This window comes from Hemicordylus capensis, chromosome 7, assembly GCF_027244095.1.
Source record: "Hemicordylus capensis ecotype Gifberg chromosome 7, rHemCap1.1.pri, whole genome shotgun sequence".
In the NCBI taxonomy this organism is placed as follows: domain Eukaryota; kingdom Metazoa; phylum Chordata; class Lepidosauria; order Squamata; family Cordylidae; genus Hemicordylus; species Hemicordylus capensis.
This window is the reverse complement of record NC_069663.1, coordinates 22,299,424-22,323,580: the sequence shown is the minus strand read 5'-3', so window position 1 is coordinate 22,323,580 and position 24,157 is coordinate 22,299,424. Positions and strand designations below refer to the sequence as shown.

The 24,157-nt window shown below is 47.6% G+C and overlaps 1 protein-coding gene across 14 annotated transcripts in view; it reads right to left on the bottom strand.

Annotated features, from left to right (window-relative positions):
• Positions 1–420: 420 nt before the first annotated feature.
• Positions 421–24,157, bottom strand: part of LOC128332743 (sperm acrosome membrane-associated protein 6-like) — a 98,157-nt gene continuing 74,420 nt past the window's right edge. For all 14 annotated transcript variants that reach the window (XM_053267412.1, XM_053267405.1, XM_053267413.1 and 11 more), the window contains 4 exons: positions 11,714–11,908; positions 5,766–5,903; positions 4,737–4,938; positions 421–2,331 (listed from right to left, as the gene is read on the bottom strand). In XM_053267412.1, the coding sequence (XP_053123387.1) occupies positions 2,152–2,331; positions 4,737–4,938; positions 5,766–5,903; positions 11,714–11,908 (715 nt within the window). In that variant the 3' untranslated portion in view covers positions 421–2,151. The remainder of the gene's footprint in view (positions 2,332–4,736; positions 4,939–5,765; positions 5,904–11,713; positions 11,909–24,157) is intronic.

The following is a 24,157-nucleotide window of genomic DNA, read 5'->3' as shown; positions in this document are numbered from 1 at the left end:
TAGTGGGTCTCCTCCCTTCCCGCCTACAAATTTCTTAAATAGATTTGTTTGTTTTATTTAAAATATTTATACCCCACCGCTCCAGTATGCCGCTGCTTGAGGCAGCTGACGACATTAACAGATATACTATAGAACAATTAAAAAATAAGAAAATTAAAATGTTAAAGGTAAAATGTGCCGTCAAGTCGATTTCAATCCCTGGTGCCCACAGAAACCCTGTGGTTTTCTATGGTAGAATACAGGATGGGTTGACCATTGCCTCCTCCCGCGCAGTATGAGATGATGCCTTTCGGCATCTTCCTATATCGCTGCTGCCCGATATAGTAGCAGCGGGGATTTGAACCGGCAACCACCTGCTTGTTAGCCAAGCATTTCCCCGCTCCACCGCTTAAGGTGTTAAAAGACCAGGCTAAAACCACATTTCCATTAATCATATCATTTTATTATTTTTAATTATTCGATTTTTTAAAAACATTTTTTAAAATAGAAAAAGGATTGTTTTTTTAAAAAAATGCAAAAAGCCATTGCCTCAATGGTGCATAAAAACAAACTGCAGGTCGATATTTACACAATTCCATAAATTAAAGCTCCTGGTTGTTATTTACAGAAGATAATAGATAGATAATATTAATTATTATTATTCATCACAATAACAATACTTTGCCCAACAACAAGTCCTTCAGTTCATGCTGCAAAAAAATACTTCAATTTATCTTTACACTCTCTCATTCATTTCATTTTATAACAGCATCCCTTGAGGTAGGTAAGTATTATTTTCAGGGCTGTGTGTAACAAGAGCCCAAAGTGCAAAAGAATGAAATTGCTATTGCGTACAAAAGCCAGCATCCAAAGAATCAAAGCCTCTTTTCTGTCCTTTTGGGAAAAGCAAGTTTCTAGCCCTTAAGGTGGAAAAAATAGACTTGGAGGTGTAGTGGGTAAGACCTGGTGACGTTTCAGAAGCTGGGCAAAGAGGTAAGGGTGGTAAAGCAGCAAGGGGGCAGGGCCCTGAGGCTCCTTGCCCCTCAGAAGCAGAATAAATTATGCAAAATAAGCCACCATATGCAAATTTGCAACAATTTACACAGAGGTCAAATGCTTGTTTTTGTTTGCAGCAGAGTTATCTTAGTTTAAAAGTGCAAAGTACACACAGCTTCCACTATGATCCCAGTTTTACAGTAGGAAGTACCCTGGGGAAGAAGTCAGATGGAGCGGTATTGGGAACAGGACCCCAAAGTCCAGATTCCCAAATCTCCCTCACTGCACCTCATTCCCCTCCCAGAGCTGAGGACAGAACCCTTTCCCCCACTCACCCTGTTCTAACTAGTAGGCATTACCTCCCTGCCAGAGCCGAGGACAGAACCCAGGTATCCCGTCCTCATGTCCTCTCCTTAGTCCTAGGGCTCCCAAATTTGAGTCCTCAGATGTTGCTGAACTACAGCGCCCATCATCCCCAGCCACAACTGGGGAAGATGGGAGTTGTAGTTCAGCAACAGCTGGGGGACCAAGTTTGAGATTCCCTGCCTTAGCCCAATACGGACATTCCGGGCCTCCAGGTCTGACTGTATATTGAAGTGCTGGGTACAGTAATACACAATCGGAATGCTACAGTTGTTTAGCACCATGGAAACAAGGTGGCCCCCGTATCCACACATGCACTGGGGCAAAATTAAGTGACCGGCTGCCAGGAATTCCCCACCCAATGTACAGTTTAGGAGGATAATTCCGAGCAGCAGGCTTCTCCCCCAAAGGGTCTGTGGAGGCCATTTTGTTCTGAAAAATTACAGCCTTACTCTCAGCATCAATAAGGCCCAACTCCAGGGAAAGCAGGTTACCCAGAGGGTAGGGCAGGGGTCTCAAACAGTGACCCTCCGGCAGCTGTTGGCCTACAATTCCCATCATCCCTGGTAACTGTGACTGAGAATGATGGGTGTTGTAGTCCAACTGCCATTTGAGAGGACTACAGTTTGAGACCCTCAGTCTAAGCAGGCCTGCTCAACTTAGGCCCCCCAGCTGTTTTTGGACTACAAATCCCACCAGCCACAGTGGCCAACAGCCAGGGATTATGGGAGTTGTAGGCCAACATCTGCAGGAAGGTGAAAGTTGTGCGGCCCGAGTCTAGGGCCTGGTGGCTCTGCCCACTTTCTCCCTCCCTCACACCTTCGAAGCCCGCTTGGTGAGACGTTTCAAGAGATTCGGGTTGGGTTTCCTGGCGACCGGAGGTTTGGAGGCGTAGTCGACATAGTAGACGGTGACGGGTTGGTACGCCGGAATGTAGCTGACCTGGGAATATGGTACCCAAAGAGGAGACGGCATGTAGAAATACTGGGGAGCCTGGGGGAAAAAAACAATAAGGTTTTATAGAGTGACATTTGCATGCCAAAGAGTTTGACATTATTCGGAATTGCCAGGGCCTCCCTCGGAGCCATCGCTGCTCCAGTAATGCATCCAGAAGGTTCGTAACCTTCCCAGCTCTTTCGGAAATAGGTATAAAGAAGATAGGAGGGAGAGAGTGGCGTCGGTGTGGGGGGCACAGAAGGGGCAAAATGGCATTTATGTGTGGGCAAGCTGCCCCCCCACTTCCATTTCAATAGAGACCTACCCCTTAAGCATTCAAATCAGATGGAGAAGAGAGCATGAATTGTCCTCTTTTCCAAGCAGGGTCCATCTTGGTTTGCATTTCAATGCAGGGGCGGATCTAATCTATGGGCAAGGTAGGCGGCCCTCACCTTAAATTTCTCATTCAGCCATGTTGTTTCTGCCTCCATTCTGTGTGCCTACTGCCTCCCTGTTCCCTTAGCTAAGCAGGGTCCACCCTGATGCATATGAATGGGAGACTTGATGTGTGAGCACTGTAAGATATCTCCTCAAGGGATGGAGCTGCTCTGGGAAGAGCAGAAGGCCCCAAGTTCCCTCCCTGGCAGCATCTTCAAGATAGGGCTGAGAGAGATTCCTGCCTGCAGCCTTGGAGAAGCTGCTGCCAGTCTGTGAAGACAATACTGAGCTAGAGATACCAATGGTCTGACTCAGTATATGGCAGCTCCCTATGTTCCTATGTAAGACTGGATTAATTAGGTTACAAGCTTGCATAAGAAGCCAGAAAGTTCTTTTAGGGGCACATGCATGGATTTCTAAGTCCAAACTGCTTTTCAAGTAATTGCAGAAGTGGTTTTCTATGGGGAGGAGGAATGGATTTTGTTGGAAGGAAAATAATTTGAAAAACCCATTTGCTATGCAGAGAGCTAACTAAGTTTTTCCTCTGGATTGTGGCCAGTAACTGTAATATTAAGATGTCCACTGGGGGTTATTGGGCAAGGAGTAAGGAAGTGATCTCTATAAAAAACATTTGTTGTTTGCTAAGGTGGACACCCAGGCTAAGTGGTGGGCTCCCAAGGCAGGCAGAGAGTGGCACCCAGCTGTTCAGGAGATGGCTCATAGTTGCAGCAAGCATCACTGAAAAACCTGTGATTTTTCTATTATTTATGTATGCATTTTTAAAATAGGCAGGCAGAGCTGCCCTTGTAACTTCAGAATGCATTTGTTCTCCAGTTTTGAAGCTGGTCTCTGCTTTACCTGTGGCTTATATAGATTTATTTACTTGTACGTGTATAGTCTGTGCTTCCTCCAAGAAGCCCAGAGTGGTGGACATGGTTACATTTATCCTCCTAACAGCTCTATGAAAAAGGTTATGCTGAGAGATAAGTGACTGTCCCACAGTCACTCAGTGAGTTTCATGGCTGAATGATTTGAACTTGGATTTCCTCAATCTAGTCCAGCACACTAACCACTGTACCACTCTGACTCAGAGTTCTTTCTTGATGTTATTTATTATTATTAGTATCCGTTTATTAGTAGAAGAAGGCAGACAGAACTGCCCCGGAGACTTCAGAATGCATTTACTTTCCACAGACGCAGGCCTTTTTTTCTGCATGCAAGCCTGCAGCTGCTGGTCTGTGCTTTACTTGTGGCTTCTACAGTTCTTTTGTTATGTGTGTGTAGGCTTGCGTTTTGATCCTGCCCTGTTAGATACAAATCTACACACTACTGTAGTCCGGTGAAGCACTATAAAGCCACTGATGTTTTCCATATTTCTCTGCATTTCTGCTGATGAGCAATTGAGATTTGTGTGCTTGTGTGTGTGTGTTTGTATTTCGATCCCACTCATTAGCTATAAACCTGCACTTTGTCAGTTATTGCTAAGGCACCCACCTAGTCCTGGCTCCACCTCCACAGCTGCCCACAATTGGCTTTGCCCTCAATCACCACCCACAAGTGCCTCCACATCTCACCACCTGTGGCTCCGCCCACCACCTGCCCTGCCTAGCACACCCCCAGGTATACACCCAGGTATATCCCCACCACTGTTCAAAGCCAGAGGACCAAGTTTGCCCACTACTGTCTTAGGGGGTGGGGCTGCTCTGGGAAAAGCACCTGCATGCTTGCATGCAATAGGTTCCAGGTTCCCTCCCTGACATCTCCAAGACAGGGCTGAGAGAGACTCCTGCCTGCGACCTTCGAGAAGCCGCTGCCTGTCTGTTTTTCGACAATACTGAACTTGATGGACCATTGGTCTGATTTATTAGAAGGTAGCTTCCTATGTTCCTAAGGGTTGTTGCTCCAAGGTCAATGGACTTGGGCCTTGCTCCCCGAGCTCTGTTTTCATGAACACACTGCAAGAGCGGGATCCAAATCCGATTCTCAGAATCGGTTTCGGTTTCAGAGCTCTCTCGCTCTCTCACCTGTTTGTTGTCATTTCCCTTGGACTGGCTTTTGCTTGGCACTGGTGTGGTCCCCAGACGCTTGGCTGGCCCCTCGTCCTCCGATGAACACTCCGAGGGAGATTCTGAATGGTAATCCGACGTCTCCATCTCTGGCGTTGCTTTGCCGCTGTTGCTCTCCGGCTCGTTCACTACCTTGAAGTGATAACTGTTCTCACCAAGCCTGAGTGGAGGGAGGGTGGGGAAGGGTTAGAAACTGGACTTTCCACATCTAGGGCTTCCATTAACATTCCAAGACAGGCAGAGATGCAACAGGTGCAGCTTCCCTCTCATGGCACCTCCATGCTGGGAAAAGCTGCTACCTGTTGATTTTCTGCCTGTTGTGCACAAGAGTACTGCAAACTGTAGTTACTTAGCACCATCTTAAGAGGTGCATTCCCTCAAAGAACCATCTCTCCCCCAACCCCGCCTGACTTGCAGGTCCCTTCAAATATTCTATGAGTCTCTGCCTGTAGCTTCTAAGAGGTTATCTGCTATGACATACCTACTCTAAGTGCTGGTGAGAGCCAGCGTGGTGTTGTGGTTAGAGTGCTGGACTAGGACCGGGGAGACCCGAGTTCAAATCCCCATTCAACCACGAGACTAGCTGGGTGACTTTGGGCCAGTCACTTCTCTCTCAGCCTAACCTACTTCACAGGGTTGTTGTGAGGAGAAACTCAAGTATGTAGTACACCGCTCTGGGCTCCTTGTAGGAAGAGCGGGCTATAAATGTAAAAATAAACAAATAAACAAATAAAAGAAATAGTGTTGTGTTCTGGACAGATATTTTGTTTTTACTCCTATGTATATATAATTGATTAATCAACCAATCAACTGCGTACAAATAATTGACTAAGGTTTCTTCAACAGAGTATATATTCTTTTACTGAAGTGGAATATATGTGTTTTTTGGGGGGGGGGCGCTTTTGGTTCCAAGCCTAGCCTCTACTGGATGCCCCCTAGGTGGCGCTATAGGCCTGCTCCCAAGAAGAATACAGCAAGTGTGCTCACCTACAACAGACCTCGCCTGGGTCGATCCAGAGTGAGATCTCCCGGGGCAGTGATAACTTTGAATAATCCAGCCCACAGTCCTTACAGGCTTTCAGGAGCGAATCGTCCACTTTTTGCTTTCTGTTGATCCGGATGCACCTAAGAGGAAGGAGAACACGTGCAGAAAGGGCTTAGGTTTAGGTCTTATTGTTGCTGCTGCTGCTGTTATTACAGGGATTTGTATCCCACCTTCCCATTCAAATGTTCAAGGCAGTTCATGTTATTAGAAGCAACCCAGCTTCTAACCTAGGAGACTCAAACATCAGCAAAACTGCAAAGTGGGAGACCGAGAACTAGCACACAGATGCTCTGTGCTGGCCCAGCTAGTAAAAATAATATAATAATATATTCTTTTTATTTATTACCTTCAGTCAGATGAATGTAATACATCTGACAATACAACACCAGCAACAGAACAGAAGAAGACACAGTCACACAAGACATCCGTACACTTCTGACCCATATTGTCTAAGCAGAAACTACAAGAATGCAACAAGCCCTAGATGCAAAAAACCCCTCAAAATGTAGCTACTTTATAAGTCACAGACGGGTCTCTACCATCTAAAAGAAAGTCAACATACAAGGTGACCTGGAAATTTTGCTAATCTGTATAAACCGCCTCATACAGAGGCGTAACTAGGGAAAACGGCGCCCGGGGCAAGCACTGAAATGGCGCCCCCGCCCCCCCAACATACTACATTATACTTAGGTTTTTCCTCACAAGTGCCCGCTGCCGCCGCCAAGCCAGGCCACTGACTGGCCGCCAGGCGCCAGCAAAGCAATGGGGGGGCGCGGGCGGCACGGAAGGGACCACTCGTGGGGGAGGGGGCGCCAACGCGCTCCCTTGACTGCTGCAGTGCTGCTGCACTGAGCAGGAAACATTTGTATTAACAAAAAATTAAAAAAAAATGTCATGGCGGTGCCCCCCACGTGACCAGAAAATATGGCGCCCGGGGCACGTGCCCCCCCTGCCCCCCCTATAGTTACGCCTCTGGCCTCATACCAAGGTCTTGGGGCAGTTTACAAAATAAATGATAAAACCAGAAATAAAATCAAAACGTTAAAACGGTTAGAAATTGAAAGCAACCTTTTACAAGCACAGCAACATCAGCAATAAAACCAACTCACAGTTGGCCAAAGGCTTGATGAAATAAAGGTGTATTGAGCACCCTTTTAAAACTTGCTAGAGATGGGGAAGCTCTCCAAACAGGCAGCTTTTGTTCAAGGATGAGGGCCTTTTCGGTGGTTGCACCCCGTTTATGGAATAGCCTCCCCAGTGAGGTTCGCCTGGCTTCATTACTTTGTTCTTTTAGATGCCAGGTAAAGACCTTTTTGTTCACTCAGGCCTTTGACATTTTAAATTTAAATTCTGATTTCCAAATTTGATTTTTAACTGGTTTTAAGAGAGTTTTTAAATTGCTCTGTATTGTATTTTCCCCTCCTTTTGGTCTGCTATGATTTAATGTGTTTGTTTTTATTTCATGTTTTAATGTGGTGTTTTGAGCCACCCAGAGAACAATTTGCTATGGGGCGGCTAACAAATAAAGATTATTATTATCTATTATCATCATTATCATTATTTGAGCCAGTGTTGTGTAGTGGTTAGAGTGCTGGACTAGGACTGGGGAGACCCGAGTTCAAATCCCCATTCAGCCATGAGACCAGCTGGGTGACTCTGGGCCAGTCACTTCTCTCTCAGCCTAGCCTACTTCACAGGGTTGTTGCGAAAGAGAAACTTCAGTATGTAGTATACCGCTCTGGGCAACTTGGAGGAAAAGCGGGATATAAATGTAATAATAATAATAATAATAATAATAATAATTTCCTTAGTGTGAGAGCTGTTCAATAGTGGAACAGTCTGCTCTGCCTCATGCAGTGATGGGCTCTCCTTTGCTGGAAGTTGTCAAATAGGAGTTGGGATGACATCTGTCAGGGATGCTGTTGTAGCTTCCTACAGTGGGCAGGAGGTTGGACTAGACAACCTCTGGGCACCCTTCTGTCTCTAACATTCTAGTATTCTAGGTTTGGTCTTGTGTTTGTTTGTTTTCTAATGCAAAGGAGCATTAAAAAGGTCAACCTTCACCTGCAGCAGCACAGTCAATTCTATCACCTGAACATAGGATGCTGCCATCCTGAGTCAAGTAGCCGGTCCACCTCGCTTAGCAGTGCTGACACTGACTGGCAGCAGCCTCTCCAAGGTTTCAGAGAGGAGTGTTCCCCCCCCCCCCAGCCCTCCCCGGAAATGCCAGGGAATGAACACAGGCTCTGCCACGGAGTCTTGCCCCTAGCCACCTCACTGCAGGTCTCAGTCGGCTGCATGCACAGGCATGCAACATGAGCAACAAGAACAAGAACTGCTGGCTAATAATTGATGGTCCAGACAGCGCCCCGTTAAGAGCAGTGTCTCCGACCTGCTGGCAAGTGACACAGGCCAGGCAGCTAACTGGTGATGCAAACCGCAGTCCTCTCAGCGCCACAAACAGCCTTGAGAGGGGCAATACAGTTACTTCACAGCTTGCTCTGCAAACAAGCTGGGCCATAAAACATAATGAGATCGTTGCTCCACCGTCTGCTCGACAAACAGCCAGGCAAAGCTGAGGGAAGCGACCACGTCGGCAGTCGTGCCGAAAGGCACAGAGGCCAGGCTCTGCCTAGATTTGTACGGACTGCTTTGGGGCTGGATTCCTTACTCCCGCCCCTGCATTTTAAGTGTGGATCGTAATCATTCAGGTATCTAGTCCTCATGGTTCCGGAGGGCAAAAACAAAAACACACGGACAGGCAATGCACTGGCCGTTTCTGTTCAAAGCCCCTCTCGGTTTTTTTTTTAAAAAGGAAACACAAGCAGAAGAGGGTGGAAGGTACATTACAGTCTTCACCTGCTGAATTGAGACCTGTAAGTGTGTCCCAGTTTAGAACACAGAACAGGGGAAGCTGCCATATACTGAGTCAGACCATTGTCCATCTAGCTCAGGATTGTCTACACAGACTGGCAGCGGCTTCTCCCAGGTTGCAGGCAGGAGTCTCTCTCAGCCCTATCTTGGAGACGCTGCCAGGGAGGGAATTTGGAACCTTCTGTGTGCAAGCATGAAGATGCTCTTCCACTGAGCAACAGTCCCATCCTCTAAGGGGAAGATCTTACAGTGCTCATACATGTAGTCTCTCATTCAAATGCAAATCAGGGCAGACCCTGCTTAGCAAAGGGGTAATTCGTGCTTGCTACCCCAAGACCAATTTAATGTCAGGTGCAACATGTTTGCTTGACATAAAAAACAAACACAGAGAGAAAAAGCAAAGAAAAACACCAAAACATTTAATTTTTTTTAAAAAGGGTGACCAGATCTAAAAGGCATGCAAAGCTCAAATATTTGAAAGAGTTATCTGGAGAGGGAATATCAGGAGTTGCCACTTCCCTCACCCTCGCAAGGCAAATTGGATTTGTAAAAATGTCCTCTTCTTATACAGCAAGTAATCTTCCAATCCAAACCCTGAACAAGTCAGATGCTTTAAATCAGGGACTCCCAAACCTTGGACATCCTGCTGCCGCAGGACTACAACTCCCATCATCCCCTGCCCCGGCAGGGGATGATGGGAGTTGTAGTCCTGCCACAGCTGGATTGCCTCTGCTCTTTTAGAGTTTGGTGAAATGCAAGGAAAGGCGTTCTTGAGAAGAACCACTTCCTTCCGAATGGTACACCACAACCCCGCGGCCCAGCTCAAGCGGTTCATGTTTGTTTGTTTGTTTGACGGATGCAACCCCCACCTTTCCGGACCAAAGCTGCAAGCTGGTGTAGCATAGGGGTTAAGAGTGTCAGCCAGGAAATCACTGGTTCGAATTTCACAGCGGCCAGGGAAACACACCCCTCAGTCTCCCTGCCATTTCCCTGGCCTACCTTGCAGGGCCGTTCGCAGTGATCCTGGAGAAAATGGGAAGCATCATGGGAGGAATGCCGGTCTTGTGGTAGCGAGCATGAATTGGCCACGTTGCTAAGCAGGGCCTGCCCTGGTTTGCATTTGGATGGGAGACTACATGTGACTGCTGTAAGATATTCACCTTAGGGATGGGGGCCAGGCTTAGTGGAAGAGCATTTGCATGCAGAAGGTCAGGCCCATTCATACATTATGCTCAACACTCGTACGACAAGTGTACAGTGTACACCGGTACAGATCAGGACACAAGTACACATTCACAAGTTACGCTGAATGCTAATAAACCAAGTGTATTCAAATTTAAACTGTGATTTGGGGGTTGGGATTTGCTTTCACATGGAACAAGTTTGATGAGAGGACATAAGTGCCTCTGAGCAAGTACAGTCTGCCTTTCCATCTTCAACCCTCCCTCCGTCTAGGTCAGGCCTGCTCAATTTCGGCCCTCCTGCAGATGTTGGCCTACAACACCCATAATCCCTAGCTATTGGCCCCTGTGGCTGGGGCTTATGGGAGTTGTAGTCCAAAAACAGCTGGGGGGCCTAAGTTGAGCAGGCCTGGTCTAGGTAGATCAGTAAAGTAAAGTGTGCTGTCAAGTCAGCACCGACTCCTGGCACCCACAGAGCCCTGTGGTTTTCTTGGGTAGAATACAGGAGGGGTTGACCATTGCCTCCTCCCACACCGTATGAAATGATGCCTTTCAGCATCTTCCTATATCGCTGCTGCTTGATATAGTTGTTTCCCATAGTCTGGGGAACATACCAGCAGCAGGAATTCGAACCGGCAACCTCTGGCTTGCTGGGCAAGTCATTTCCCCGCTGCACCATTACAACAACAACAACAACAAATATTTATATACTGCTTTTCAACAAAAAAAAGTTTCCAAAGCAGTTTACATAGAGAAATAATAGATAAATAAGATGAATCCCTGTCCCCGAAGGGCTCACAATCTAAAAAAAAAAAAAATCCATTAGGTGGCAGGTAGATAAGATTAGCTCTCAAATGTAGAATCTCTTTCTCTCTGTGTCCATGATAGCTAGGTGTTCTCCCTGGCAGTCCCCATCACCACGCCCATCCCAATGGCCGCCCCCCACCCAGGTCAGATCAAAGCAATAAGGGGGAGGGTTCTGTCACAAGGAGCGTTTCCTAATCCTACAGGGTTTGAACCTCATGCGGTTTATTCACCCAGAAGGGCAGGTTGGATTGTCAACTCCAAAGAATGGAGAATACTGTAATCCTTGTGACAGAATACAGGGAGAATGTCCCTGCAACAAGACTTTATGGTTCTTAGGGGTGTGCACGAACCAAAAATTGCGGTTTGGTTTGCTCCGCCCCGGATCGGTCCACGATTGAACCTCCGAACCGGCCCGGTTCAAGATGAACTGGCTCGGTAATGAACTGTTCATGCACTCCCTTAACAGCTCTCTGACAGACACAAGCTTAATGAGCAAGGCCCTTAGATCTTTTTGTTTATTTTTATCAATTACACGAACATCCCACCTGTCTTTCATTATGGAACTCAAAGTGGCATAGGTAAGGTTTCCAGACCCTCACCCATCCAAGTACTAACTTCCAAGTATGATTAAGATCATCAGGGCAGTTGTGGTCACCATCGGCTCATTTGGTGGTGGCCCCAAACTGGGCCCTCTCTGGGGTTGCCCCAGGGTTCTGGAACGTGCTCCCAAATGAAAGCAGAACCTCTCCATCTCTGGCTGTTCTTAACGAACATTTCAAAAAATGCACCCATTTTATCAGGCTTTTAGTTTATCATGTTATTAAAATCAACGGTGGTGGTTTCCCTTTGTTTTATACCATTTAAGATTGTAATTTGTTGCGTTTGAAATTTGTAAACTGCCCAGAGATTTCATATGGGGCAGTATGGAAATGCAATAAAAGCAAGCAAACCAACCAACCAGATCCAGGTTTGAGAACCCCCCTGTGAACAGCTAGAACCCGTAGAAGCAGACGGTTGTTCTTGTTTACCTGTACGCCTGTCCTTTCTGGGGATTCTCGGGGTACCAATGATCACTGAAGCGTTCACACAGAATCGTGGTCAGGCACTCGCCAAAGCGCCGCACCTGCTCCTTGTCCAGCTTCTCGTCTCGTTTCACGAGGCGGGAGAGGAACCGGACTCCCGTTTCGATCTCCTCTTTCATCTCGGATAATCCGCCGTGCACCCTGTGGAGGAGAGGAATCCCATTCAGCGCTGGGGAAACCGCGGGGGGCCAATTTGTTTTGGAAGGAGCGGGAGTTTGGAGAAAACAGACCGAGAACTTTTGCCAGGAACATGCAGCCCTGGTGCTTGTCCAGACTGAGCACAGGTTGCTGCTCAACACAAAGAAACCCTTTGTCCTGGCCTTGCAACACAGACCATTCAAGAAGTGACTCCGGTCCCGATGATATCAAAGTGACTCACCAAGGAAGGGGAAGTGAGATTGCTTAGCTGTTTCATCAGACCTCCAGCTACTGGTCACAACAATTGCTTGCCTCATGCCTGCCTGCCAGCATTTGCCAGACCAAAACAGGCAGGTTTGTTTGGGTGGAGGTGGAAGACACCTAGAGGTCATGTATACCACCCCCTGAAGAAAGGGCAGAACGGCCACCTCCCCCTCAGCCCCACACAGACGGAGCGAAGCTGACCTGCAGTGCGGTTGCCAGAGATGGAACAGACGCCGAGGTACTGCCAGCTCTGGGTTTGGGGAGGGTGCCAAGGTGCCCCCATAATATCATAACAGGGCACAATGGTATGAGAGTGTAATTTGTGCACGTAGCAGCCTGAGCTTCTACAACACACGTGTAAATTTTCCTTGCCTATTCACACACACTTTGTTGCCTAGAGTCACATTTAGAAGCCTACACAGATTGGGGTGGGTGGGGCAAAAGTGAGAATCTGACAGCACTATGGCAGAGGAGTGTTGCACTGATCGCTTGATCAGGGTCTGGGTTCGAGAGGAACCTGGCTACTCGCTTTACCATCCTCGTGGTTTGGAGTCGTAGTGTATTTACTGGAAACCAAGATGAGCTTTTTCCTAAGTTCTTTAGTGTTAGAAATCAGTGGGTCGCTTAAATCAAGAGCCCTGTTTTAACATCTTCTAACATACGGCGCAGCAGGGAAATGGCTTGACTACCAAGCCAGAGGTTGCTGGCTCGAATCCCCACTGGGATGTTTCCCAGAAACTCCTATATCCGGCAGCAGCGATACAGGAAGATGCTGAAAGGCATCATCTCATACTGTGCGGGAGGAGGCAATGGTCAACCCCTCCTGTATTCTGCCAAAGACAACCACAGGGCTCTGTGGGCGTCAGGAGTCGACACCGACTCGATGGCACACTTTGACCTTTAACATACGACAATTCTTGCTTGATTTGAATTTGTGAACCACACAAATGTTCTTTAAGGACGGCACTTGAATGGCAACCAGATGACGAAGAGCCTCCATCATCAGATGCATGGGTAGCAGACGGTGACAGCAAGGAATTGCAATAGCAAACCTAGGGTCCCTTTTGGCCAAGCTGGGATTCTCAATGCCTTGGGCCCCCAGCTGTTGTTGTGCTCCCTATGTGTCTAGGTCCACAACTCTACCCACTACACCACACTGCTCTTTGGAACGCCAACCCTGATCTCCCCATTCCATTCCATGCACAACCTCTTGTCCATGACTACATTACCCTAGCTCTCTTGATAGCAGCTCGATATTATTATTATTATTTTACATTTATATCCCACTCTTCCTCCAAGGAGCCCAGAGTGGTATACTACATACTTAGGTTTCTCCTCACAACAACCCTGTGAGGTAGGTTAGGCTGAGAGAGAAGTGACTGGCCCAGAGCCACCCAGCTAGTATCATGGCTGAATGGGGATTTTAGAACTCGGGTCTCCCCGGTCCTAGTCCAGCACTCTAACCACTACACCATGCTGGTTCGCATATAATATAAGAATATTATATTATAAGAATATAATATAAGAACAGCCCTGCTGGATCAGGCCCAAAGCCCATATAGTCCAGTGTCCTGTTCCACACAGTGACCCACCGAGGTGCCACCGAGAAGCCACAGGCAGGAACTGAGGGCATGCTCTCTCTCCTACTGTTGCTTCCCTGCAACTGGTACTCAGAGGCATCCTGCCTTGGGGGCTGGAGATGGCCTATAGCCCTCCGACTAGTAGCCGTTGATAGGCCTCTCCTCCATGAAGTTATCCAAATCCCTCTTAAAGCCATCCAAGTTGTTGGCTGCCCCCACATCTTGTGGTGGAGAGTTCCACAAGTTGATCAGGCATTGTGTGTAAAAGCTCTTCCTTTTGTTGGAGCACCACCCCCCTCCCCAAATACCTGCCCACTCACGTGTGGAACCGCTTTGTCTAAATCTCCTCCCAACTGAGAAGAGAAGAAAACAAAACAAAAACACCCTAGAGCTGGATCAAAGGCAAATCGAGTCATATGATTTAATGAACAACCACTTCCCCCTCCAAAGCGGCCTGCCCTGTTTCCTGGTACAGAATGTCTCAGAAGAGTCCCTGCCTGCAATGGGACATTGAAGAACACACTGAGTTAGTTTGCAGAAAGTTACAACATACCGTGAGGGCCGGGTGTGGAAGGAACAAAGCAAAACAAAAATAGAAAGGGGAGGGAGGGGGTGTCTGCTTCTTTATGTCAATACAGGCACGAGGCTGAGTGTACGCACGCATGCACACTCAACAACAACACCCCCCCAACAGTGGACTTTCACATGTGGCAGGTTGGAGTGATACAAGAGATTTATGGCTTGCTGTCTCTTTATTGGAACACCAGAGACATGAATGACACACATCAGAGAGCACACACTGTTGCAGCCTGTCACACCCACACCTAAGGGTTTGTTTTGAGTTTGCTGGGACTGTTCACCTAAACTTGGCCCCGCCACTTACAGAGATCCAGTTGGGGGCAGGGGCTAGAGACCGGGCCTTTTTGGTTGTGGCCCCTTGGCTTTGGAACGCCCTCCCCGAAGAGCTTCGCCATGCTCCCTCCCCTCAGTGTTTAACTAAAAATGCTTCTTTTTAGAGAGGCTTTTTAATGCTCCATCTTTGGTTATATCTGGTAGGTTCTTTAGTTCTTAAAATTCTCCATTTTTAGCTTTTAAAATAACTGTTTAATTTGAAACTTCATTCTGATTGCGGTTCTAGCCTGGACATGTTTGCTTAATTTGGTTAATTTTGGTTAACCAAAATTAAAATTAAAATTTGGTTAATTTTATTTTACATGGTATCTATGTAATCTATCGATGGTATCTATAGAGGAGAGCTGAGAGCTGGTCTTGTGGTAGCAAGCATGACTTGTCCCCTTAGCTAAGCAGGGTCCACCCTGGTTGCATATGAATGGGAGACTAGAAGCACTGTAAGATATTCCCCTTGGAGCCGCTCTGGGAAGAGCATCTGAGGTTCCAAGTTCCCTCCCTGGCAGCATCTCCAAGATAGGGCTGAGAGAGATTCCTGCCTGCATTCTTGGAGAAGCCGCTGCCAGTCTGTGAAGACAATACTGAGCTAGATAGACCAATGGTCTGACTCAGTATATGGCAGCTTCCTATGTTCCTATTTTATAGTTGTGAGCTGCCCCAAGCAGTAGCGTACTGGAAAGGTAGTGTAAAAATAGTTTCAATAAACTTTTGCCAAGAGGGAGGCTTTTCCAGAGTTCTGCTTGTTTTAGTTTAGTTTGTTTGGTTTAAGTTCTTTACAGCCATAGACAACCAGGACAAAAGAAAAGCACACTACAATTACTGTATTTCCCTGAATTCAAGACTAGGTTGCTTCCATGTTTTTTGATATTAGAAATCAGGCAGTTGTCTTAGATCCAAAGGTCCTGCGCATGATGACCATTTGCTGCAGGCAGCTTACCTTCCCCACAGATAATCTTTGGCCTTCTTTTGGCTGCGTGCATGCCCACACATGATCCACACTGCTCTTGGCAGCGCAGATCTCTGGAGGCTGAGAAAACGAGTCCGGCTTCCAGGAATCCCAAAATGCATCACACAAGCAGCGTGATATATTTAGGGATCCTCCCCCCCTCCCGTGAGTTAGGTACTCTACAGACACACACGACCCCCGGTAAAGGGGTTGCTCATGCCCTTTTTAACCTGTGTTAAAAGGTTAAATTCCCGGTTAAATTCCCGGTCCCAGTTAAATTCCCGGTCCCAGTTAAATTCCCGGACTTACGGAGGAGGCTGTGTAACACAGGCACATCTTCCCATGACTGGGTTTGCCTGCTTGTGTGAACAGCCTTCCAGAATCCTGTTCCTTCTGAGTAAATGCAAGCATAATCTGCATTTAACTTCTGCTTTTTAAGGGGGTCGGCTGGAATTCAAAGTCATCTTCGATCCAGGTAAATACAGGTAAGGTGATACATACCATAACACATATAATTGTGTTATTCATTAATTAATTGTGTTATTGAGAGCCAGCGTGGTGTCGTGGTTAGAGTGCTGGACTAGGAGCGGGGAGACCCGAGTTCAAATCCCCATTCAGCCATGATGCTTGCTGGGTGACTCTGGGCCAGTCACTTCTCTCTCAGCCTAACCTACTTCACAGGGTGGTTGTGAGGAGAAACTTAAGCATACTTAAGTTCATACTCTGAAGCCCAGAGTACATACTCTGGGCTTCTTAGAGGAAGAGAGAGATATAAAATGTAAATAAATAAATAATAATATCCCAAATTCTAAAAAGCAAAAATTCAACAAACTACTATCGTCATCCCAGAAACTAACTAGAAGATTTAATCAGTAGTTTTTCTGGTAGTACACGCAATAGAACAATGTTTTGCAACCTTGATAGTCATATCACTGTCACCATCTGATAGGAGGCGGGAAACAAACATTATCTGACCTTCCTAATTGGAGCAATTAGAGAACAGATTGTAAGGAGCACATGGCCTCCTGTTTCTCTTACTCCCCTTTGGCATAGACAACTACGTTCAAGACGGACCATCTCTCCTCAAGTAAATGAAGCTGACGTCAGCATGTTAAAATGGGCCTGAGTAAATGCTCTCTACTGCCTTGGCACCACAGAATGGAGCATAGGAAGCTGCCATATACTGAGTCAGAACTTTGGTCCATCTAGCTCAGTATTGTCTACACAGACTGGCAGCGACTTCTCCAAGGTTGCAGGCAGGAATCTCTCTCAGCCCTGTCTTGGAGATGCTGCCAGGGAAGGAACTTGGAACCTAGATGCTCTTCCCAGAGTGGCTCCATCCCCTAATATCTCGCAGTGCTAGTCTCCCATTCATATGCAACCAGGGCAGACCCTGCTTAGCTAAGGGGACAGGTCATGCTTGCTGCCACAAGACCAGCTCTCCTCTTAAGGTTAAATAAATAATTTGCTGGTGCAAAGCTTTTGTTTAGATTTGCTGTCTTGGATGAGTTCTGCTTTCCTGTTGTACATGTGAGAAGTGTGTGAGAATTTAGGCGGGAATTTCTCTCTCTCCACCCCACCCCTCTCTCTCACACACACCCCTCTTATTTATTTAGTTTCTAAATGATTTAATTTCATTTGTAAATAACTGATTTAATTTCTAGCTTGCCACTTCCCAATCGTCAAAAGCAAACCACGCACAATGAAAGCTGTGGCTTTAGACAGTTTTAAAGGGGGATTCGGGGATCACAGACAAGAGGTCTATCAGCCAACTATCATATGGCAGCTGTATAGAACCTCCATGTGCAAATGCAGTGTACCTCAGAATACCAGTTCCTTTGGGCTCCTGTGCCCTGATGGTAAGCTTTTCAGAGGTGCCTGACTGGCCACTATTGAAAACAGAATAGTGGGATTGTTGGTCCCATCTGTTCGTCAATATATGATTAAATGAATAAATTAAATTTATTCTGCTTTTACCCCACCCTTCTTCTAAGGAATTCATGAAGGCATAAATGGTGCTCCGTTCTTTCCTCCTATTATTCTCACAATGACCCTCAGCAAACCAAGATGGACCCTGCTTAGCTGAGGGGACAATTTAACAATGTATGCTTGCTAGCACAAGACCAAGCCACCTAATGGTGCAGCGAGGAAGTAACTTGCCTAGGGAAATTGCCGGTTCGAATCCCCGCTGGTATGTTTCACCTGTATCGGGCAGCAGCTATATAGAAAGATACTGAAAGGCATCATCTCATACTGCGTGGAAGGAGGCAATGATAAACCCCTCCTGTATTCTACCAAAGAAAACGATACGGCTCTGTGGTCGCCAGGAGTCGACACCAACTCGACCGCACAAATGTACCTTTACCACAAGACCAGCTATTCTCTCTCTCTCTCTCTCTCTCTCTCTCTCTCTCTCTCTCTCTCTCTCTCTCTCTCTCTCACACACACACACACACACACACACACACACACACACACACCAGCTCTCATTAGTCTTGTCTGGGCTCTGCTTCAACTGGCTCACCTGCATTTATCACCATCTCAACCATCGCGCTGAAAATCAAATGACATCACCGGGGAGGAGAGCCAAGAGATGACATCAGAGCCACTATTCTTGCAAAGGGCACATCAATACGACACCAGAGGTCCACAACAAGCTTACAACTGGGGCATACGGAGCCCAATTGTGGTCCCCGGCAATGAAATCGGAATGCCTGCACGCACACAGAGGGTCATCAAGCACTGGATTCAAATGCTTTCCCCATCTCCAAAAGAAAGCCTGAAAACCCACTTTAAAACACTTAAAATTCAGAGCCTGAGTCAAAATTCAGATTTTCAGGTTTGGGGATTTCAAAAGCAAATGCAAAATGTGATCTCCCTTCAATGTTCGTTCTGGCTCCATCACCACCAAGGTCAAAAAGACAACCCAGAGTCTGATCTTGTGGAAGCATGCAGGACTTGTCCCCTTTGCTAAGCAGAGTCCACCCTGGTTTGCATTTGGATGGGGGGCTACATGTGTGAGCACTGGAAGATAGTCCCCTCAGGGGATGGGGCCACTCTGGAAAGAGCACCTGGCAGCACATCCAAGACAGGGCTGGGAAAGACTCTGGCCTGCAACCTTGGAGAAGCCGCTGCCAGCCTGTGTAGACAATACTGAGGGAGATGGACCAAGGGTCTGACTCAGTAGAAGGCAGCTTCCTATGTTCCTGTGTCTGAGGGATGCTTCCCATGATGTACACAGGCCAATCTTGTGTCACGTCTTCCCCCCCCCCAAATTTTGCTCTGCCCCCCACCCCAAGTATTAACAAACCAATATTTTAGAAACTGCTATATTGTAATGCAATTCAGAGCGACTAAGGTGGGGAGACACCCCCCCCCCCGCGACACAGACACACACAAATAAATAAATATCAGAAATTCTGAATTAATCGTTGCATTTTAGCTGCTACGGTTTGCATTGCAACAGATTTTTAACACTCAATAATCAGATCCATAATTCCCAAATGACGTCATCATGCACAAGAAAAGCAGAAGCTCTTTCTCAGGTTCAAGTTTGCTGTGATTCCAATTCACCATAGGTGGTCATTATACAATAAAATGAATCATGTCTGAAGTTGGAATCCTACAAATTTCAAACCGTTCTTTCACTTCCCTTTCCCAAACATGTTAATAAAAATGCATCTATTACACAGAATTGATTTCTTGAAGTGTAATATACACAAAATGACTTTGCCTGGTCAATGACAGCCCTTACCTACTAGTTACTCATAAATCACAGCGCTCCAATATTTCAATATAACTAGAGAGGAAGCCACTGGCAGTTAAAAACCACAGCCTTGGTCCCAGAAATGGCTGGCTCTGTCACGAAGCCACCTGGTGGCTTCAGGTGGGAAATTGTGGGGCCAGTTTTCAAGATGCTTCAGGTGCAAAATGGTCCTCTGTTCATCTTCTGGCCTTGATACCTCTGTGTACATCCAAGAAGTTCCTCCCGATACCTCCCATGACCTCACCTTTGGTTCCTGCCCCTCCCCAATCAAGGGACTTTTGGGGAAGTTATTCCCCACTGATTTCATCCTTTAGGAATAGCAAGAGGTGTGGGGATTTCCCCACTTCTCCCTTTCTTGGGTTCTCTGTAAGACTGATAGTGAAACCACAGTTGAAGATCTCCACCCACTCCCCCTTTCTATCTATAGCCCAGGGGTTCCCAACCTTGGGGCCCCAGATGTTGGTAAACTATCACCCCAATCATCCACAGCTATATCTAGTAGGGCAGGGGTTCTACGACTTGGGTCTCCAGATGTTGCTGCTCTACAACTCCCCAACATCCTTAGCCACAAGGCTGTTGTGGATGGGGGTGGTGGGAGTTGTAATCTAGCAACATCTGGGGACCCCACTTTGAGAACCCCTGGGGTAGGGGACAGACAACTCCAGGAGGAACAAGCCCCCACTCCATGCAGGTCCTTGTCTCCTTTCCTTTATTGTGCCTAAAACATTGTGAAGCCACACGACGACAGGGAACCATCAGCCCAACCAACGACAATGGACAAAACAGAAGTCAGACAACTGAAGAGTGTCATTGCAAATCAGCTCAGTCAAGGAGCCAAAGACTAGGATAAATAAGAAGGCCGTCATGAACTGACAAAAAGCACAACCCGAGAAGACCAAACCAATCTCCCTGGGCAGGGAGATCCGAATCCCAGGTGCCACCACAGAGAAGGCCTTCACCTCTGACCCCACCCTCAGAAACCTCATCAGTTTCACACTAAGGCAGGCCCGCTCAACTGTTTTTGGACTACAACTCCCATAGTCCCCAGCCCCAGTGGCCAAAAACCAGGGATTATGGGAGTTGTATGCCAACACCTGCAGGAGGGTCAAAGTTGAGCAAAGTTGAGCTTGTTCTAAGGGGATGGGGAAGGGGTAACCTTGACTTTCCAGTAGCTGCTGAACTACAACTACCACCATCATTTGTGGCTGCAGATTATGGGAGTTGTAGTTCAACAACAAAGGGAGAGTCAAGGATACCTGTTCCTGGGATAGGGTGATCCTTTAGGTATGCCATTGCCGAACCAGAGGCAAAGGAGATGCATGGAAGAGGCTGTGGTTGTCGCAAGAGGACGATACGGGTGTAAGACCTAGGAAGGGTCATTTTTGTATTAGATAAGTGCTTAGATAAGTTAGCCATATTGTGTTAGATCAGGGCTGCTCAACTTCGGCCCTTCTGCAGATGTTAGCCTACAACTCCCATAATCCCTGGCTATTGGCCAATGTGGCTGGGGATTATAGGAGTTGTAGTCCAAAAACTGCTGGGCGGCCTAAGTTGAGCAGGCCTGTGTTAGATAAATGCTTGACATGAGTCCATTTGTTTGACACAGTTCAGGCCTTGGCCTTAGCATGAAGCCATGGGTGAAAACTGTCATACAAGTCAATTCCCAAATCTTCCACACTATGTCCAAATTAGATATCCTTTTTTCCGGTTGAATGCACACACTCCCACCTTGGGTGAGTCCCGATCTCCCACATTACGTTCAAATTAGATATCCTTTTCCTGATTGAACATACAAACTCCTCATCCCACTCGTGAGTAACTTTCCGCTCACTGTTCAAAGAGCCCCCACCTCACCTTTTGTTGAATTTTAGAGAACCGGCCTGTCAGCTCAGACAAACTTCCTCATTTTCACTAAAAAGCAAAGTCTACAGACGAGAGTAGGCCAACCACAGAGTTCCGCTTGAGGGGTCATTTGCCCATGTTTATGCCCCTATTCCACGCAATATGACGCCTGTCATATTTTCGGGCCAATGACATTAAATGTCAAAGGTACAGCAAATTGAATTATAGGTCGACTGGTCAAGACCCCCTTTTTTGGCCCATTATTATCAGGGGAATATGGAAAAATTGATGTGTGGGTAGATCTGTAGAAAGGTAGAAAAAGCCCCCATACTGGAACTCAGGTATCTAGGACTCGGAGACATCACACAGGAGAAGGGAGAGAAGAAACACAAGGTTCTTTTGGTGAGACCAAAAGGGAATTGAGAAACTTTACATGGGCTAAATATTCCTTATCATCACTCCTTTATAAAATATTTTAATCATCATTCTACAGGCCTCCAGATGAGTGGCTCCCAACTTTTGGTCTCCAGATGTGGTCAGACTACAACTCCCATCATCCCCAGCCACCATGGCCAAGATGATGGGCGCTGTAGTCCATCGGCTGTCAAGCCAAAGGTGTGCAGCCCTGCCCCAGATCACGATCAAACATTTCCTTGCCAGCCCAGGCATTTCACTACAGCCAGGCTCTGTTCTGAAATGGCCAGTGTGGCTGGGCATGATGGGCATCGTAATCCAACAATATCTGGGGGACCCATTTTGAGAACCCCTGCAGGCGGCTTCTGGGAAACGGCTTCGGTTCAGGGAGCTTCGGTTCCATCTTGGAACTGAACCTCCATTTACAGGGGCAGTATACCCCTAAATCCCATGGGGGGGGGTTAAACCTATGGAAGATAGCTAGAACCTTCACGCCCTTGTCCTGAGCATCCCAGAAGCATTTGGAAGGCTGCTATGGGGAACCACTTGCAGGATTCCATGGGGCTGGTTTGGTCCACCCCACACTGCAGCACATGGGCACAACTCATTGGCCGGAACCTATGCAGGAAAAAAATCACCTGCATCGAGTTGTTTGATAACAAAGTCCCTTAGGGAGTGCCTGGCAGGAAGAGACGGGCCGGGCTTCCCCCGCCCCCAGCCATCACCCCATCTCCCCCGCCCTCGCCCGGTCAGGAGGTGAAGCGGGTTGCATTGCAAAAGCGGCAAGTTACGGGACAGTTTCATCAGCCTTGGGGAACTGGGGCAGGTTTGTGGGGTGGGGAGGAGCGTCAGCAGAGCCGGAGGAAACTCGCCGCACGCAAAGGCGAGATTCTGCTTTAGGGGTGGAGAAGAGGCGCGGAGGACGATTATGGGATGGAGAGAGGCCAGGAGAGGAGGGGCGGGGGGAGACACGGGGTGGGGGGCTTGCGATAAAATAAGAGGCGATCGGTGAACAAATACATAAATAAATGAAAATTATGGGATGGAGAGAGGCCAGGAGAGAATAAAGGGGCGGAGGGGGGGGGAGACGGGGGTACGATTGATAATAAAATAAAAGGCGATCGGTGAACAAATGCATACATAAATAAAAATTATGGGATGGAGAGCGGCCAGGAGAGGATAAAGAGTGGGGGAGAGACACGAAGTGGGGGGGGCATAATACAAATAAACAGCGATCGATGAAGAAGTAAATAAATAATGGGATGGAGAGAGGCCAGGAGAGAAAAACGGGGAGATGGGGGCGGGGAAAGAGATATTGGGGGGGGAGGTATGTGCATGCGATTAATAATAAAAATAAAAGGCGATGGGTAAATCACTTGCGCGTCTCCGGAGGCGCAACAGCCCCCCCCCGAAAAGTCATTGCGCCCTCCACCTGCTCCCCCCCCATTTGTTTCAGAAACCTAGTAATGCACTTTGCCCCGTCTGAGACACCCCCCCGGTGACCTGCTCCCAGCCTCCCCCAAACTGTCGCGCGGAGGGAGCGATCCGGCTGGGAACTGTGGCGAGGGAGGTAAAGAGTTTAAAAAAAAAAAAAATCCCACGGGTTGGTCCCCGTCTGGACCGGGGCTTCCGCGACTGCTATGGGCGGGGGAGGGAATTGAGGTGGGGGGGAGAGACGAGGCCGAGGCACGTGTTCAACATCTCCTCTGGTCGGACCCAGACTTTTTTCTCTTTTTTTGGAGTGGGGGATGATGGGTTTGAGGAGGAGTTGGGTACCCAGGAAAAGAGCACGGAACGGGACTCTACTCTGTTAAATAAATAAATAAATAAATAAAGGGTGGGGGGCGGAAGGGGTAAAGTGAATTTGTGGGTGGGCAATCCGCGCCCCACATATCAGATTTTTGAAACAGAAACTGGGGGGAAGGGGCAGAGAGATGGCCGGTGTGTAGATGGGATGGGGACGATGAAACAGACCTGGAATAGGTTCCTGGGGCAGGGATACAGATAGAGGAGCAATTAAGGAGCAATTCCCTTTGAGGGGGGGAACCGAGGGAGGAAAGAGCTTTGAGTTTTCAGCAAAAAGAGGGGAACTCTTCAAATGCTGGGAGGATGATCTACATCCCCCGCCAGGGGAGAGAGGTCAGTGGAAATGTCGGGCGTGGGGGGGGAGGAGTCAGGGAAGAAAATAACAACGGAAGGTCACCCCAAAGTAGAACCCGTATAAGGAACTGTGATCTCGCCCCATCGGACTCGGGACTGGGGCAAACGAGGCTTTAGGGTCTTTTATTGGGATCTAGAGACCTCAATAAAAGATCCTAAAGCCTCGTTTGCCCCAGTCCCGCGTCCGATGGAGCGAGATCACAGCTCGTGGGTGAATCCTATGAACACCTTGCAAGAATTTCGAGAATCTAGAGCAAACAGCCACCCCCGAAAACCAACATCCAAAGACGACTCCCCGCGCACCCCACCAAAAAAGAAAGCACCCGCCCCGATCCGAGTCTCCCCGGAGCCGGCTGCCTGTGACCCTCCAG